Source organism: Pelodiscus sinensis, chromosome 13 (genome assembly GCF_052426305.1).
Source record: "Pelodiscus sinensis isolate ZL-2025 chromosome 13, ASM5242630v1, whole genome shotgun sequence".
NCBI classification, from domain to species: domain Eukaryota; kingdom Metazoa; phylum Chordata; order Testudines; family Trionychidae; genus Pelodiscus; species Pelodiscus sinensis.
In genome coordinates this window covers 47,407,057-47,421,696 of record NC_143064.1, presented here as the reverse complement: position 1 = coordinate 47,421,696, position 14,640 = coordinate 47,407,057, and the positions used below count along the sequence as shown (strand labels likewise).

The 14,640-nt window shown below is 58.5% G+C and overlaps 1 protein-coding gene across 2 annotated transcripts; it reads left to right on the top strand.

Moving 5' to 3' along the window:
• Positions 1 to 1,101: 1,101 nt before the first annotated feature.
• SLC25A14 (solute carrier family 25 member 14) lies at positions 1,102 to 12,251 on the top strand. 2 transcript variants are annotated; one of them, XM_075896643.2, is made up of 10 exons: positions 1,102 to 1,318; positions 2,482 to 2,629; positions 3,878 to 3,972; positions 5,552 to 5,637; positions 6,411 to 6,506; positions 7,629 to 7,722; positions 8,769 to 8,893; positions 10,038 to 10,173; positions 10,605 to 10,685; positions 11,873 to 12,251. In XM_075896643.2, exons 1-10 carry the CDS (start codon positions 1,255 to 1,257, stop codon positions 11,887 to 11,889), a joined length of 942 nt encoding a protein of 313 aa, XP_075752758.1. In that variant the 5' UTR covers positions 1,102 to 1,254; the 3' UTR covers positions 11,890 to 12,251. The 2 variants fall into 2 exon arrangements, with proteins under 2 accessions (XP_075752758.1, XP_075752759.1); XM_075896644.2 differs by lacking the exon at positions 7,629 to 7,722 and having other exon boundaries at positions 1,104 to 1,318.
• The last annotated feature ends 2,389 nt before the right edge of the window (positions 12,252 to 14,640 follow it).

The following is a 14,640-nucleotide window of genomic DNA, read 5'->3' as shown; positions in this document are numbered from 1 at the left end:
ATGATCTGGAGAAAGGGGTAAACAGTGAGGTAGCAAAATTTGCGGATGATGCCAAACTGCTCAAGATAGTTAAGACCAAAGCAGACTGAAGAGCTTCAAAACAAGCTCACCAGACTAAGTGATTTGGCAACAAAATGGCAAATAAAATTGAATGCTGGTAAATGTAAAGTAATGTGCATTGGAAAAAATAATCCCAACTATATGTACAATATGATGGGGGCTAATTTAACTACAACTACTGAAGAGCGAGATCTTGGAAGTCATTGTGGATAGTTCTCTGAAAACATCCACTCAGTGTGCAGTGGCAGGCAAAACAGAGTGTTAGCAATCATTTAAAAAGGGATCGAGAATAAGACAGAGAACATCTTATTCCTTCTGTGTAGACCCTCTGTGTAGACCCACATCTTAAATTCTGTGTATAGATGTGGTTGTCTCATTGGAAAAGGTTCTGAAAATGATTAGGGGTATGGAACAGGTCTCCTATGAAGAGAGATTAAAAAGAGTGGGACTTTGCACCTTAGAAAAGAGGAGACTAAGGGGGATATGATAGAGGTCTGTAAAATCATGAGTGGTGTGGAGAAATGACTAAGGAAAAGTTATTTACTTATTCTCACTATATAAGAACTAGGGCTCCCTAAATGAAATAAATAGGTGGTAGGTTTAAAACAACCCAAAGGAAGTTTTTCTTCACTCAGCGCACAGTCAACCTGTGGAACTCCTCGCCAGAGGATGGGGTGAGGACTAAGGCTTGACTGGGTTCAACAAAGAACTAAAATGCATGGAGCTCAGGTCTGTCAAGGGCTAGTAGCCAGGATGGGTAGGGATGGTGTCCGGAAAAGGGTGAGGGGAGGGATGCGGTGACACCCTGCCCCTCCCGCAGGCACTGCTCCTATAGTCATGGGGCCACCTCGTGCCCAGCGGGTTGCCAGGACAACCGCACGGTACAAGCCCAATTGGTCCAAACCAGTAAGCTCCGCCCCCAACACGTGAGATTGGCGCCTCTACGTCACGACGCTGGGCGGAAGTGGGGGGGGGGTGAAGGCGCGTGGCCCGGCCCCGCCCCTTTCTGTAAGGTGGAGCCCGGCGCCGCCAATCTCACGTCACCGTCCGGAAGGCGCGACGGAGCGACGTCCTGGTCCCGCCCCGCGCATGCGCGCTGCTGCTGCGGGTCAGTGTCGTGCCGGCTGCCGGTCGGTTTGCGGCGCGCGCCTCCGTGAGCAGTGAGCGGCCCGGCCGGCCCCGCCCCGCCATGCGATGTCCGCGCTGAGCTGGAAACCCTTCGTGTACGGCGGGCTGGCCTCCCTCGTGGCCGAGTTCGGTGAGGGGGGGCCCGTGGGGGGGGCGCTGCGGGGCTGGCTGGGGGAGGGGCGGCCCGTGGGGGGGGGGCGCTGCGGGGCTGGCTGGGGGAGGGGCGGCCCGTGTGGGGGGGGGCGCTGCGGGGCTGGCTGGGGGAGGGGCGGCCCGTGGGGGGGGCGCTGCGGGGCTGGCTGGGGGAGGGGCGGCCCGTGTGGGGGGGGGCGCTGCGGGGCTGGCTGGGGGAGGGGCGGCCCGTGTGGGGGGGGGCGCTGCGGGGCTGGCTGGGGGAGGGGCGGCCCGTGGGGGGGGGGGCGCTGCGGGGCTTGCTGGGGGAGGGGCGGCCCGTGGGGGGGGGCGCTGCGGGGCTGGCTGGGGGAGGGGCGGCCCGTGGGGGGGGGGGCGCTGCGGGGCTGGCTGGGGGAGGGGCGGCCCGTGGGGGGGGGGCGCTGCGGGGCTGGCTGGGGGAGGGGCGGCCCGTGGGGGGGGCGCTGCGGGGCTGGCTGGGGGAGGGGCGGCCCGTGTGGGGGGGGGGGGCGCTGCGGGGCTGGCTGGGGGAGGGGCGGCCCGTGGGGGGGGCGCTGCGTGGCTGGCTGGGGGAGGGGCGATCCGGGGGAGGGAGCGCTGTGGGGCTGGCTGGGGGAGGGGCGGTTCGTGGGGGGGGGGGTACTGCGGGGGGGCGGGATCTCTGCAGCTGCTCCCCCACACAACAAAGAGGTGCCTCTGTCTGACAGAAGCTGGGTCCCACCCAGCCGGGACGCGAGGGGTCACTCTACCACCCAGGACAGGCTGCTCCCTGCCCCGCGCATCAGGCATGGCTCCCTGTGTCACCCTGACCCACCCGCTGCAGTGCACCCGGCCTGGTAGCTCCAGTGCAGCAATTGCAGGGTGATGTTCTCTGGCCTGGGGTGCCAGAAGCCAGTGCGAGCATCCCAGCGATTGTGTCTGGCCTTGTCATATAAGCAATAGGCAGGGGGTGGGATGGCAGGCAGCAGGGCTCTGTGGCCTGAGGCTGTGCTGTTTCTTCAGGGCTCTAATGCAGGGGTCTTGCTTGAGAGGCTGGCCCCCCGGGCACCAGAGACCTGGCTGGTGGTTGCACTCTTGAGGGTGCTAGTCCATTTCCTGGGGTGTAGTTTCCCCTCATGGTGCAGGGACTGCAGCCTGACTGGAGCCTTTCTGCGTCTGTAGGGACCTTTCCTGTGGACCTCACCAAAACGCGCCTGCAGGTGCAAGGGCAGAGCATTGATGCCCGCTTCAGAGAGATCAAGTACCGGGGCATGTTCCATGCCTTGTTCCGCATCTATAAGGAGGAGGGGATTCTGGCGCTCTATTCCGGGTAAGGTTTGGTGCCTCCCTTTACCCGCAAAAGGCTCTCTGCTTGATACCTTGTGTGTGCAGTCTCCCTTCCCACTCTCACTACCCTGCTGCATCCTTTCAAGAGAGGGCTACAGTCTAACCTGTGGCCGTGTGCTCCTTCTCCCATAGTCAGCCATCTCTGCACCTCTCTTACTGAGTGGGGGCTAAAGAACCTGGGAATGCAGCCAGTCACTGCAAGTCTGGGCTGACCTCCTTCTGGCCTTTGGACTTTCCAGCAGCCAGTCTGTTTGGTCAGTGTCCCAAGATGTCTGGGTATAAAACGGGCGGGGAACCTTTTTTGTGTTGCGGGCCACTGACCCACAGAAAACCAAAAACCCTCACTGAATTGGCCCCCAGACCCCGAACTGAGAAGACACTCCCCACATTCCCCTTGCACACCACAGCCTAGGGAGACCCAGCCTAGTAAACTTTGTGTACTCCAGCCCAGTGGCGGGGGCTGGAGCACCAGTGTGGGCCCCCCAATGCTGGGGATCCCTCAGGCTTGCAGGCTGGATCCAGGCAAGTCGGTGGCTGGATGTGGTCTCTGGGTCTGAGGTTCCCCACCCTTGGTCTAAAATATCCAAATAAAGACCTGGGAAGTCTCTGTGTGGAGGAGGCAGGCAGGGCAGCTCCTTGGCTCTTTCTCCAAAAGCCTGTTAAATGTCTTCGGGTCTGGCTCCTTGAGAGGTGCGTTCCCAGTTCACCACCGTGCCGTGATCATGGGAAGTCCTACTCCTCAGAGAGCGCTTTGCCTCTCACTGGAGTTAGGCATGGGTGTGGTACAAGCACCCCTTGGGAGCTGCTGTCCGTGTAACAGAGGGTCACTTTGTTGTTTGTTTGAACTGCACCCTGAGGAAGAAGGGCGGGAATAACTCTGCCTCCTTGTCGAGTGTCTCCTGGACAAGCCTCTTGGAAGCTGTTTTGTGTCAGGCACTAGAATGCAGACAGACGGGCCCAGGCTTCTCCTTTTCTTCTTCAGACCCAGCTGTGTCTGGGTGAGCGTGGCGCTCCATAACCTTTGAACTTTGCCATGAGCCATGTGCAGTGCAAGCAGGGTCTGTCTGAACCACCATGCTGGCCAACATACTCCTTGCCATGCAGCACCCTCTGTTCCCATGGATCCTGAGGGGCCTGTGATGCTGAGCTGTGCCTGGGAGGTGCACTGGGGCCTGTCCCCCCGGGGAGTGTGCTGCATGTAACTAGATCTTGCGTTTACTTGCCCTTGCAGGATTGCTCCTGCATTGCTGAGACAGGCATCTTATGGCACCATAAAGATCGGCATTTACCAGAGCCTGAAGCGCTTGTTTGTAGATCGCTTAGAAGGTCAGTGCCAGCGAAGCATCGTTCTGAGCTGCCTCTGGAGCGGTCACAGAGCATGATGTGAACTCGTGAGGCCAGCCCCCCACCCGTTCCATTTCTCGGCTCTTTCCCTTCTCCACCTTGCCCAGCTGCTAAATCCCAAAGAAGCTAAACTGTGTTCCATTCCCTGCTGTCCCAACACTGGGGGTTTCTTTGTGTAACGCCAGCCGATAGAGGTCCTAATGTGCTTGGCCCCGTATTCCCCATCTAACCAGTAAAAAGGGTGGGGAAAGGAAAGATTCTCAAGTTTGGCTTTGATAACACCCCACCTTCCTCCAAGGATGTGATTCTTATTTATCATGCTGCTTTCCTAGCTGTCTCCAAGGCAGCAGCAGCGGAAGGCTTGGTTAACTAACCTCTCCCATCTCCCTGGCAGAGGCTTTGAACCCTTGTGCTGAGCAGCTTTTGCTCAGACCTTATTGTCCCCTTAGCTCTGTGACTTTGTCCCTTCCTGCAGAGTGTGTGAGAGAACAGCCCTGGAATGTGCTTTCCTGGCTGCTCTGAGGCAGGCCACGGACTCTCCACTTGCCCCACTTAGATACCGAAGCAGTAAAATTCCAGTGCCATTTCTCTCCGAGCTCTAAGCATTTGCCAGACTCTGGTGGATTTGATTTGCAGTCCCCCCAGAAGAGGTGAGTTAGTATTGCCCCAGAGTTACAGATGAAGGAGGACTTGCCCACAGCAGGCCTGGGATAGAACGCAGTCACGCTGACTCCCAGGCGCTGCCCTAGCTCATGAGTGGCGGTCCGTCCTTGCATCCAACTCCCTGGAAGGTGAATTGGGTCACAAGCAGAGCCCTGCCCACGTGTGAGACCCACCCTCCAGCCGCGGCCCATGTAGCTGATCGGCTGCGGATATGTGTTTGGTAGCCGCACAGGGCTCTTCTCACAAGTTGCCTGTGTTCCTTTGCTGCTGCAGCACTTCCAGCTTGGTACTGAGTCCTAAATGTTTGTTTCCCTGCAGGGCTGGGGCTGCCAGTGGCCTGGTCTCCTCTGGAGAGTGCTGCGGTCAGTACCACTGCCCTTTCCCAGCATAACCACTGCTCTAACTCTGGGCCTGGAGGCTTTTCCTTCTGAACTAATTGCCCCTAACCCGCTCTGTCTGGGCTACCCGGTCTCTGGGCTGTGCGCTTAGGAGGCAGCCGCTAAGGATTTCAGCTCAACTGCGCCCGTGAAATCAACCCACAATACCGCCTTCGGGGAGGCTGAAGTGACAGATAATTGTGTCTAGAAATGAGGCGCTTGGCAGTCTGCTTTTCTCCTGATCTGCCAGGCTCTGACATCAGAGCCTGCCTTCTCCCCGGTGGAATATCGCTGAAGCCTGCCTGTCCCAGCTACTGCCTTCAGGCTCTGGCAGCTAGGGGGCAGGCTTGCCAACAGCTTACAGTTCACTAGTTGGTGTCTGCACCCCGAAGCTTCGCTCTCTGAAATGGGAGCTGGACTTTTCCTTCCTTCCTTCCCCAGCGTTTCAGTTTCTCTGGTAGGTCCCTGCATCACCGTGTCTTTGGGCTCTGACCTTCTCCCCCCTCCCCGTCTGCTTTCAGATGAGACGCTGCTAATCAACATGATCTGTGGGGTGGTCTCAGGGGTGATCTCGTCCACGCTGGCCAACCCAACAGATGTGCTGAAGGTAAGAGTAGCCTGTGTTATGGGACTCCCAAGAGGGATGATGTGGCTGATGCCTTCCCTTGAAGCAGCATGTCTTCCAGCTGGAGCAACTGCCCTCCAGCCCCTGGGTAGAAAGCAAGTGCTGCCTTGGTGGATTTAGCTAGGGGTGGGAGAGCGAATGTGAGGGATCAGCCCAGTGCTGGGAGGAGCTGGAAAATGCAGCCCTTGAACCCTGTGGTGAAAGATGCTCTGGCGCCCCAGGCTGATGGAGGACGTGCTCACAACATGGGTGTACGGGGCAAAGGGCTAAGAGTGTTGGCCAGTCGCCAGGCATGCCACAAGCCTTTTCCTGTGGCCACCCCACGCAGCTCCGGTAATGCGCCGCCCTCTGACCTGTAATCCCTGTTACTCCAGTCCTGCGGGGTGATGGCAGAGCCCAGCCCACCTGGCTCCTTCCCCTGATGCTAGGCCAAGGGAGTCCGGAGGCCTCATCCGGCAGAGTGTCTCTTGGAATTCACACAGGGTTCAGCTCTGTTTGAGAGAGACTCTGCTTCCCTGGCTGGGTTCCTTGCCTGACCTCTGAGCACTAGGTGTCCTGTGCGATTCTGCTTTCTCCAGTCCCCCGGCGAGCCGCCACTCAGAGGTCACAGGCCTGGCTCCTGAATAATTCTCCCAGGCCGGCTGGATGTTGCTCTGCTGTCCTCGGCTGTTGCTCCCTCCTGCGTGGTAGCTGCGTCTCTTACCCCAACTCTGCCCAACAGCCTCTGTCTGGTAACACCTCTCCCCTCCTTTCAGATTCGAATGCAGGCTCAAGGCAGCTTATTCCAGGGGGGCATGATTGGCAGCTTCATCGATATCTACCAACAGGAAGGCACCCGGGGGCTCTGGAGGGTAAGCGCCCACTTGTGAGAGTCCCTTCCACTCCGGCAGCACAAGGGCAAGCTGCTTCCTCGCATGCATTTGCTGACTGAAGCCAGGTGCTGAGTTCAGCCTCTTCCCAGGATGCTGCTGTCCCGTGGAGCGAGTGAAGTGCTGTAGAGGGAACAGGCTGAGGCCAGGTGCCGCCTTGCTGTTTTCTGCTGCCCTTGTGGCAAAGGGCACCCTGTCCAAACTGGATGGGAATGGACAGGTCCCCTCATGCAGCCTCCCAGAGGGTACAGCTGTAGAAGTGCTAACCTGCGGCTAGCCGCCAGCTTCTCCTTGCAGGACTCTGCTCCTCCCCTCTTGGCCAGCGACTCAGCCTGTGTTTGAGTGGGTTTGGGTCACCCCCATGTGAGGTTAGGCTGAGCACAGCAGTCCGATGCAGGAGGAGTTTTCATTGTCAGCGGGTGTTTCCTCTGAATCTCCTCACCAAAACACTGGAGGGTAAAAACATGAATTGCCTTGCACCAGCCTCCGCTCTGCCTCGTGTCTGGCCTGAAACCCCCCATCCCTTGTTGCCTGGGATCTGCCCCGTGCCTAGGAGTGAGAGCAGGAGGGCAGCTTCCTGGTGGGAGGGTGGATTGTGGAGACAGGGTCTTGAGCTCAAAGGCACTGAGATGCTTTAGAGCCGGTGTGGTACTGTTGGTGCCTCTAGGAGTTAGCTGCACTGCCAGGGGTTGTGGTAAGGTACCTTGGCCTGCCTGTAGCGTAGCCAGGGCTCGACAATCTATGTAATCTACTCACCCATGGCGAGTAGATTATATCCCAGAAGAGCCGGGTTCGGGCCATCTGCGCATGCGCAGAACGCCGGACAGTGCGGCTGGCGAGCCCTGAGCATAGCGACCTTGCCATGGAAATCCTTCCGTGAACTTGAACCAGCAACCCCCACTGGAGAGAGGCCCAGTGCTGGGATTCCCGAGTTAGAGGGCTTTCCCAAAGGGAGCGTTCCCCTGATCTCTTCCTTGCGTTCAGTAAAATCCCGCAGAGGGAAGATACTCGTCCCGAGGTCTCTTACTCCAGAGCCTTGTAAGGAGTCGCTCCACTGCTGGTTTTGGCTCAGCGGTTCCTGCTAAGATTGTTCCTGCTCTCTAGACAAACGCACACGAGCGGGGAGGAGAGGATAGAACAGGAAGGAAACGTCTGTCTCGCGGGCGCGTGCTGCAGGCAGGAGACAGTGCCCAGCCAGGTCAGTCACAAGTGGGTGCTGCTAGCCCTGGCCCCGCCTCTCTCCTGTTCTGAGAGCTGGCATTCCCTGGCTGCCTCCTGCCACCTCCGCTTTGTGCTGAGCCGAGCCGGCCGTTGCGGTCTCAGCCTGGCGCACTGGCAGCGTGGGGGTGAGTTAATGCTGGAGCTGGCCAAGGCTGGAAATCATTACAGAGAAGCGGATGAGGTAGGGAAGAGGCTAGACATGAAGCAGGGAGGGGCAATGGGCGTCTTAAATGGACCTCCCACAGGCCAGTGCGGGCGGCTGTGCTCTGACGGCCACGTGTTCATCTTGGCCCGGTTGCCAGAGCCGTTTCCATTGGGTGACATGGTGACTTCCCCTGCCTTGATGGCCATACGCCTCTCTACAGCGCCGATGCGAGGCAGCCTTCACCGGGCCAGCTGCTTGGCCCGTCCTTGGCCCTGGTGTTTCTCTGAGCCAGGAGCTCCTCCTCCCTTGCTGTGCAAACATGTGGTGTGCATGGCGGCCTCCGGGGCTGCTTCCCAGTCAGCTCAGGTGGCTCTGTCCGGCTGGTGCACGTTTCCTTCCGCTCTTTTATAACCTGCTCTCAAGCCACAGCGACCTTGTGCAGAGCTAGTGAGACGCGTCGGCTCGGTGCCAGGGAGACCGGGGGTCTTGCACCTCCTGGCCTTGCTGGCAGGAAGGGGTTGGCCCAGCGGGGCCCCTGCCTGGCTGCATCTTGCTCCTGGTTAAGCTCGGCTAGCGTCTAGTTTTGCAGGTGCTGCCCAGTGAGAGGTGTGTGGCTGTGAGGGCAGCCAGGCCACAGAGCAAGGGGCAGAGTGGTGAGACGGTTCATGGCGCTGGCAAAGTGAGCCCAGGGCAGAGGGAGAATAGCTCTCAATCCGGGCTGGGGAGTCGTGCCCAAAGGGAGAAGGGCTCGGGGATGTCCCTTATCTAAGGCAGGCGCAGCGGGGGAACGGGGAGCAGCTGGATGGCACAGCCAGGGGGCTGATGGCTGCAGGAGGGGCCCTGCCTGCAGTAGTGACTGGAATGCTTGTGTTCGGTAGGGGGTGGTCCCCACGGCGCAGCGAGCTGCCATTGTGGTTGGGGTAGAGCTGCCAGTCTACGACATCACCAAGAAGCACCTGATCCTCTCTGGATTGATGGGGGACACGATCCTCGCCCACTTTGTGTGAGTATCTGCAATGCCCTCTGCACCCGGCACAGGCTGGCTCCCCGGGGCTCAGCGGCATGGGGGTGTGCTGGGGGGAGGCATTGCCAGGCGGCGCTGCTGGAGACAGGCAGGATGTGACTGCGTGTGCGGTGCAGCCCGGGCACCCGCTTCCTGCTTGTAGGGAATGCAGTACCAGCCACTTGGCTAGATCCTCCCAGGTGGGCAGCAGCAGCCACGGCTTAGGTCTGTAGTGAGCAGTTCCCGGGGGCAGATCTCCCAGCCAGAGTCTCTGGGGGGCTTCTGGGAAGAGCGGCGAAGGGGCGAGGAGTGGGGATTGTGTAGAGCATGTGAAATGAGCTGCCAGAGTTCTAGCTACTTGTCCCCCACCCTGGTTCTGCTTCTGGGCTGCTGCTGCAGAGTGGTTCAGTGGGAGCGTTCTGTGGGGTTCTGTGGGGCACAGGCCAAGCGTGCACCATGTGGCTGGAGGGAGGAAGCCAGCAGGGTGCAGTGAGAGCAAGGACAAGGAAGGAAAATGGCAGGCTGCCTGCCTTAGCCCTGCTCCCCCCCTTGCCATTCTCCGGGAAAGTCTCCTGCTCTTTCAGCGCTTGCTCTGGGGGAGGGAAAGTGTCCCTAGCACCAGCCCTGCACCTGCAGGCTTCCAAAACCCACCAGCTGTGACGCCAGTGCCACAGCGCTTGGCAGGTCTGCAGGGGTCCTGGTGAGAGACGCCAGCTTGTCCCCGGCCCAGGGCTAGGATAGGGCTGTAAAATCCCATTTCAAAAGGTAACCGGGTAAATGTGAGGTTAACTGGGATCCCGTAGGCAGGAGGGGCGGTGCTGCTTGGGCTGAGCCCGCCTCCCACCCGCATCAGACTGCTCCAGGCCACCAGTTCACTGGTTACCTGGTGAGCCTCACCCAGTAAGGTGACCACAGCGGCTGGGGCTTGGATGCAGGAGCTGGTTGCAGTGATAAATGCTCTGTCAGCCTCGGTGGCTTGCGCAGCTTGCCTGCGCTCGGCGTTTCCCATGGCAACAGACTGCGGGAGAGTGGTTGAGCAAAGCACGTTAGCTGCGCAGTGGCTGGTGCTCTCAGGCCCAGTGTCTGTCTGAGGCCTGTCGCCAGCCTGGGCCCGGAGCAGCCCCTGATGCTCTCGTGCATTTAGTTCCAGTTTTACGTGCGGGCTGGCCGGAGCCCTGGCCTCCAACCCAGTGGACGTGGTGCGGACGCGGATGATGAACCAGAGGGCCATAGTGGGGAGCGTGGAGCTCTACAAAGGCACGCTGGATGGCCTGTTAAAGGTAGGAAGCCTGTCTCCTTGGGAGGTGGACCCGCAGCCGGCAGGGCCGGGTTGAGCCGGAACACGTTTCGATGTCCCACCCCGGCAGTGAAAGGCAGCAACTGCGGAGCAGTTTTCCTGGGTGTGTCGCCGCACAGGGAGCATGGACTCGGGGCATGGCCTGCTCTGTGCCATGGGGCTCTGGCTGTCTCTCCTCCAGCTTCCTGAGCAAGGGCGGCCCCGGCTGCCATCCTGGATTAAGGCAAGAAGGGACCATTGTGTCCTAGTCTGATCCCTAAGGACACAGGCCAGAGAACTGCCTCCAGCTGCTTCCTAGAGCAGCACTTGGCGAATATCTTACCTGGGAGCAGCTCGGTCTGGGAGGGTGCCACAACACTGGGGAGGGGAGACCACGTGTGTGTCCGTCTGATGGTCCGTCTGTCTCTCCTCCAGACGTGGAAGAGCGAGGGCTTCTTTGCCCTCTACAAAGGGTTCTGGCCCAACTGGCTCCGGCTTGGCCCTTGGAACATCATTGTATCCTTTTCGGAGTGACGGGGAGGAAGCGCAGGTGCTGCTGGCTGGAGCGAGCAGGACACAGAACGGCACAAAGCCAACGGGTCTCACTCTGGTGGGGCTCTATTACCCTCCGTTTCCCCGGCAGTGGCCCCCTCAGGGCGACTCCTGCCATCCATAGACAGCGGCTGGAGCTGGCTATGAGGCAGCTGCATGGCTGAGAAACTGGGGGGTGCACATTGTGGCTTCTAATGCAGCCGGCTGAGTGGCTAGCCCTGAGCCCCCTCGTGTCACTAGCTGCGTGTTCTGCTTTGGCTTCGTGATCCTAAGGAGCCCATCACGGCAGTCAGCGCCCTGAGCTGGGCTGAGGGTCCCCAGATCTTCCCTGAGACGTTCAGGGCTGGCAGCCTCTGGGCAGGGCCTGCTTTTGGGATGAAGGCTGGGAAAGCCCTGGGTTGCCTGGGCCAGGTGCCTGGAACAGGCTCTGTGCTTGCTGTTTCCTGCCCCACAAGCTCTGCACGGTCTGGTACTGGTCCTTTGGTCACTCTCTGAAGTGTCCCCTCCCAGTTTGGAAAGCAAATGCCCTGCAGGCAGAGGCAGCCAGCTGAGCCCTGGGGGTAGGGACTCCTCCCTGTGCTGTCCTAGCTGGGTTAGCGCCTTCCCTCTAATGGCCGGGGCTTTGCCTGCCTTCCCCGCAGGTTCCTCCACTGCCCCCCACCAAGGAAGGCTTCTGGAGGTATGTTCCTTTTGGAATTGTCCCTGCTTGGAGGTGGCAGTCTCTGCAGCATGGGTCCTGCCCCCAAGGGCTGGGTGTGCCCGTAGCGTTCTGCAGTGGGACCTGGTGTGCGAGGTGGGCCCCCTAACACAAACAGATTAACCCTAGCAATGCCAGGGCTGGGCTCCTGATGACCCCAGGCCTTCACTGGCCTCTACTGAGGCTCTGGGCTCTGAGCCCCAGCAAGCCCAGGTTCCAGGGAGATGCCAGTGGGATGTCCCTCACAGCTGTGGGCCGTGGCTCTGTGGAGAGGGGACCGATGTCTGCCGGTGAGCTCTGTGGAGTGACGGACACTGGGGCTCCAGGAGGTTTCCCTGCTGGCTCTGAGGGTGGGGCTGCTCTGGTTTCCTGGCTGCGTTGGGCTGGGGAGCAGGGCCTGGCGGGCGTGTGTCTGCATGAGCATGTTGGCCCAGTTCCTTGACCTGCCCGCCAGTTTTTTATCACCTATGAGCAGCTGAAGCGACTCCCGTTCTAGGGCTGCCTCCGTCCGCGAGCACAGCCTGCAAGATGTGCAGTTTAAAGAGCATCCTGTCACCTTTCACTCATTTCACCTCCTGAGTCGGGATGTCTTGCCACGTGTGGATTGGGACCACAGGCCCTTGAGCGGGTGGGCCCTGGTGATCTAGGGGTACCATTGACTGCTAGCGTCTGGGCCTGAGGCAATGTCTTCTGTGAAGACCGATGTGGTGCAGTGGCCACGCTCTACAGCTCCGGTGCGTTCTGGTTGGCTGGTGCGCCTTGCTGCACCCTGCTAGAGTGGGGCAGCCGTGCTCTGCAGGCCTGTAACCTCATTAAATAATTTATTGACAGGACTGCCTGGGCTTGTCTGTTGCTTTCGTGCTGATTCCCAGAGCAGGTGGCCCGACCCTCACTCTGCTCTCAGACCAGCTCTTAGTGCAGCTCTGCCCTGGTTCCCTGGCCACCCCCGCTCCCACTGGGCCCAGTTCTGTCCCCAGCCCTCACTCCTCTGCAGAACCAGCTGTGCCATCGGGGGGGGGGGGGGGGGGAGAAGGGTGGACAGATTTCATTTCTGGAAAGGGGGGAGGGTGGGGCAACTGGAAAGTTTGGGCCCCACTGGTCTAGATTGTGCTGCATCTAACAGTCATTCTGAAATCCTGGCAAGAACACTTGAGCAGAACTGGAGTGTAACAGGATCTCCTGGCTGAAAACATGCAGGCTGCAAGGACCATGCCACGCCATTGGTCAGCACGGGGCGGGGCAGACCAGCAGTGTGAACAGGACGTGGGGGTTTCCCTCCCTGTGGTTCATCACCCCTGGATAAATCTAGGATAGTCCTATGTATTCTCGTACCCAATTTGATCCTTGCTTCCTGGTGCTGGTAGCTGGCATGTGGTTCATTGCTGACAACGGCTCTTCCTCCTCGAGCAGATCTGGGCCTGTGTGTATTGGTGGCTTTGCTCACGGTGGCCACTCTTCAGTCCAGCTCCCCGAGAGAAGGGCCATGGGAATAGCTCTCCACGGTGGGGAGGTTGGTAGAACTGCCCCCCCCCCCGGGATGGGAAAAATCCAGTATAGGTCTGCAGTGCCGCCCAAATCTCCTGTTGCCTTTGGTGGGGGCTAGTAAGTGACTTACTGTAAATTATGGTAATTGAGAGGCGGGTTCCCACTCCCCAGTCTCTGTGGTACCTCAGTTTAACTGCACAAGGCAGCAGAAGGAAACAGTTGTGGGGGGAGGGGGAGATGGGCTGTCTGGAAACCTTGTGGAGAGATGATCCTAATTTGGATCACTGCTCCTATCCTGCATCCTCACGAGGCAGAGTGGAGACCAGGAGCAATACAAATTACCCAGATTTCCTATTACACTGATGACCACAAATTCTCAGCTCTGAACACTTTGATCTCACATCTTTTTAAGGCATCTTTTCAGAGTGTGGTTGCCTTGGTCGGAAATGGACAAGTTTAGAATATTAAAAGCAACTGCCTAATTCATCTGCGTTTCTTTTAGACCAATGAGCTAGGCCGTATAAAGGCGTTCGTCTAAAACCGTGGCTAATGAGCTCTTGCTAGAGAGTGCAGACTGAGCAAAGTAACCTGCAATTATTGATATTGAAGAGAAGGGGAAATAATCTTTGAAACGAAATCTCATCACTTCTCCTACCCTTGGGATGGGGAGAACCCTTTTCACACAGCTGGTCTGGGCCTCTGCTGCCCTTTGGATTCTTTAGCTGCTTGTTGGTTTAGTCACTTCAGTTTATAGCCCCTAGTTTCAGGGCTCAGAGGAAGGGGCCGCCCCTTACTCCTGCTGCACACATACCAAGCGAATGCCTGGGGCTTAGCTTTCAATGGCTTTGCTGCCATTTGCTGGTGTCCAGTAGGCGGCGCAGTCGTATAACCTTGACACTTGGTCCCTTTCCTAGTTGGATTCCTTATTAGTCCCTAATACCAGAGGAGCCCCCTTTAAGCAATTTCTCTTACTGTTCCTAATGATAACCTGGTTTGTATGTTTCAAACAGTTGGTCCTCGTGCCAGACAATTCCGATGACTTCTAGAGGGCAATGATCTGCAACGGAAACCAACCCCGTACACATTTCTAGAGTTGGAGGACGCACTCCATGTATTCTTCCATTGTACTTAACCATTTCACGTTATTTAGGACTTGCAGTAGAATGAGATGCATTATTCATGTATAGATCTGACTCTCGGGGCAAAAACATAAGTCCAATAAAAGATAAGGCTTCATCAACCCTGATTCTCCATGGTAAAAAAGTGACACTTCCAACGTGCCCCGAGAAGCTAAGCTGCAGAGGGTCAGCAGCAGCCCTGCACTGCCAGGCTCAGGCTTTGGCTTTTTAACTTGGACCCAGGTGAGTCCAATCCTGGTCCTGGTGACCTCATTAACATAAACTCATTCTCTACAGGTAACAGGCACTGTCTGGCAGTTCTGCAGAGCAGAGAAGCTGTGGCTCAGGAAGAGCCCTGATTGGTGGTCTTCCTTATTGGTCCTGCCCCTGTAAGTCGTAGGTGCTGGATCCCGCCCACCGAGGCCCCAGCTCCCAGCCCGGGGGTGGGTGTCTTCCTGGGAGCCACTGACTGACGTGTGCTGCATCCCAGGCACCAATGGTCCTACCACAGCAGGGAGTAACACTGCCCCCCTACTCCAGTGAGTATCCCCTCTTCAAGTTCTCCCTCCTGCACCTCAGCTGTACCCCTCCAGCTCCACTCCCTGCTGCTGGGAGTGTC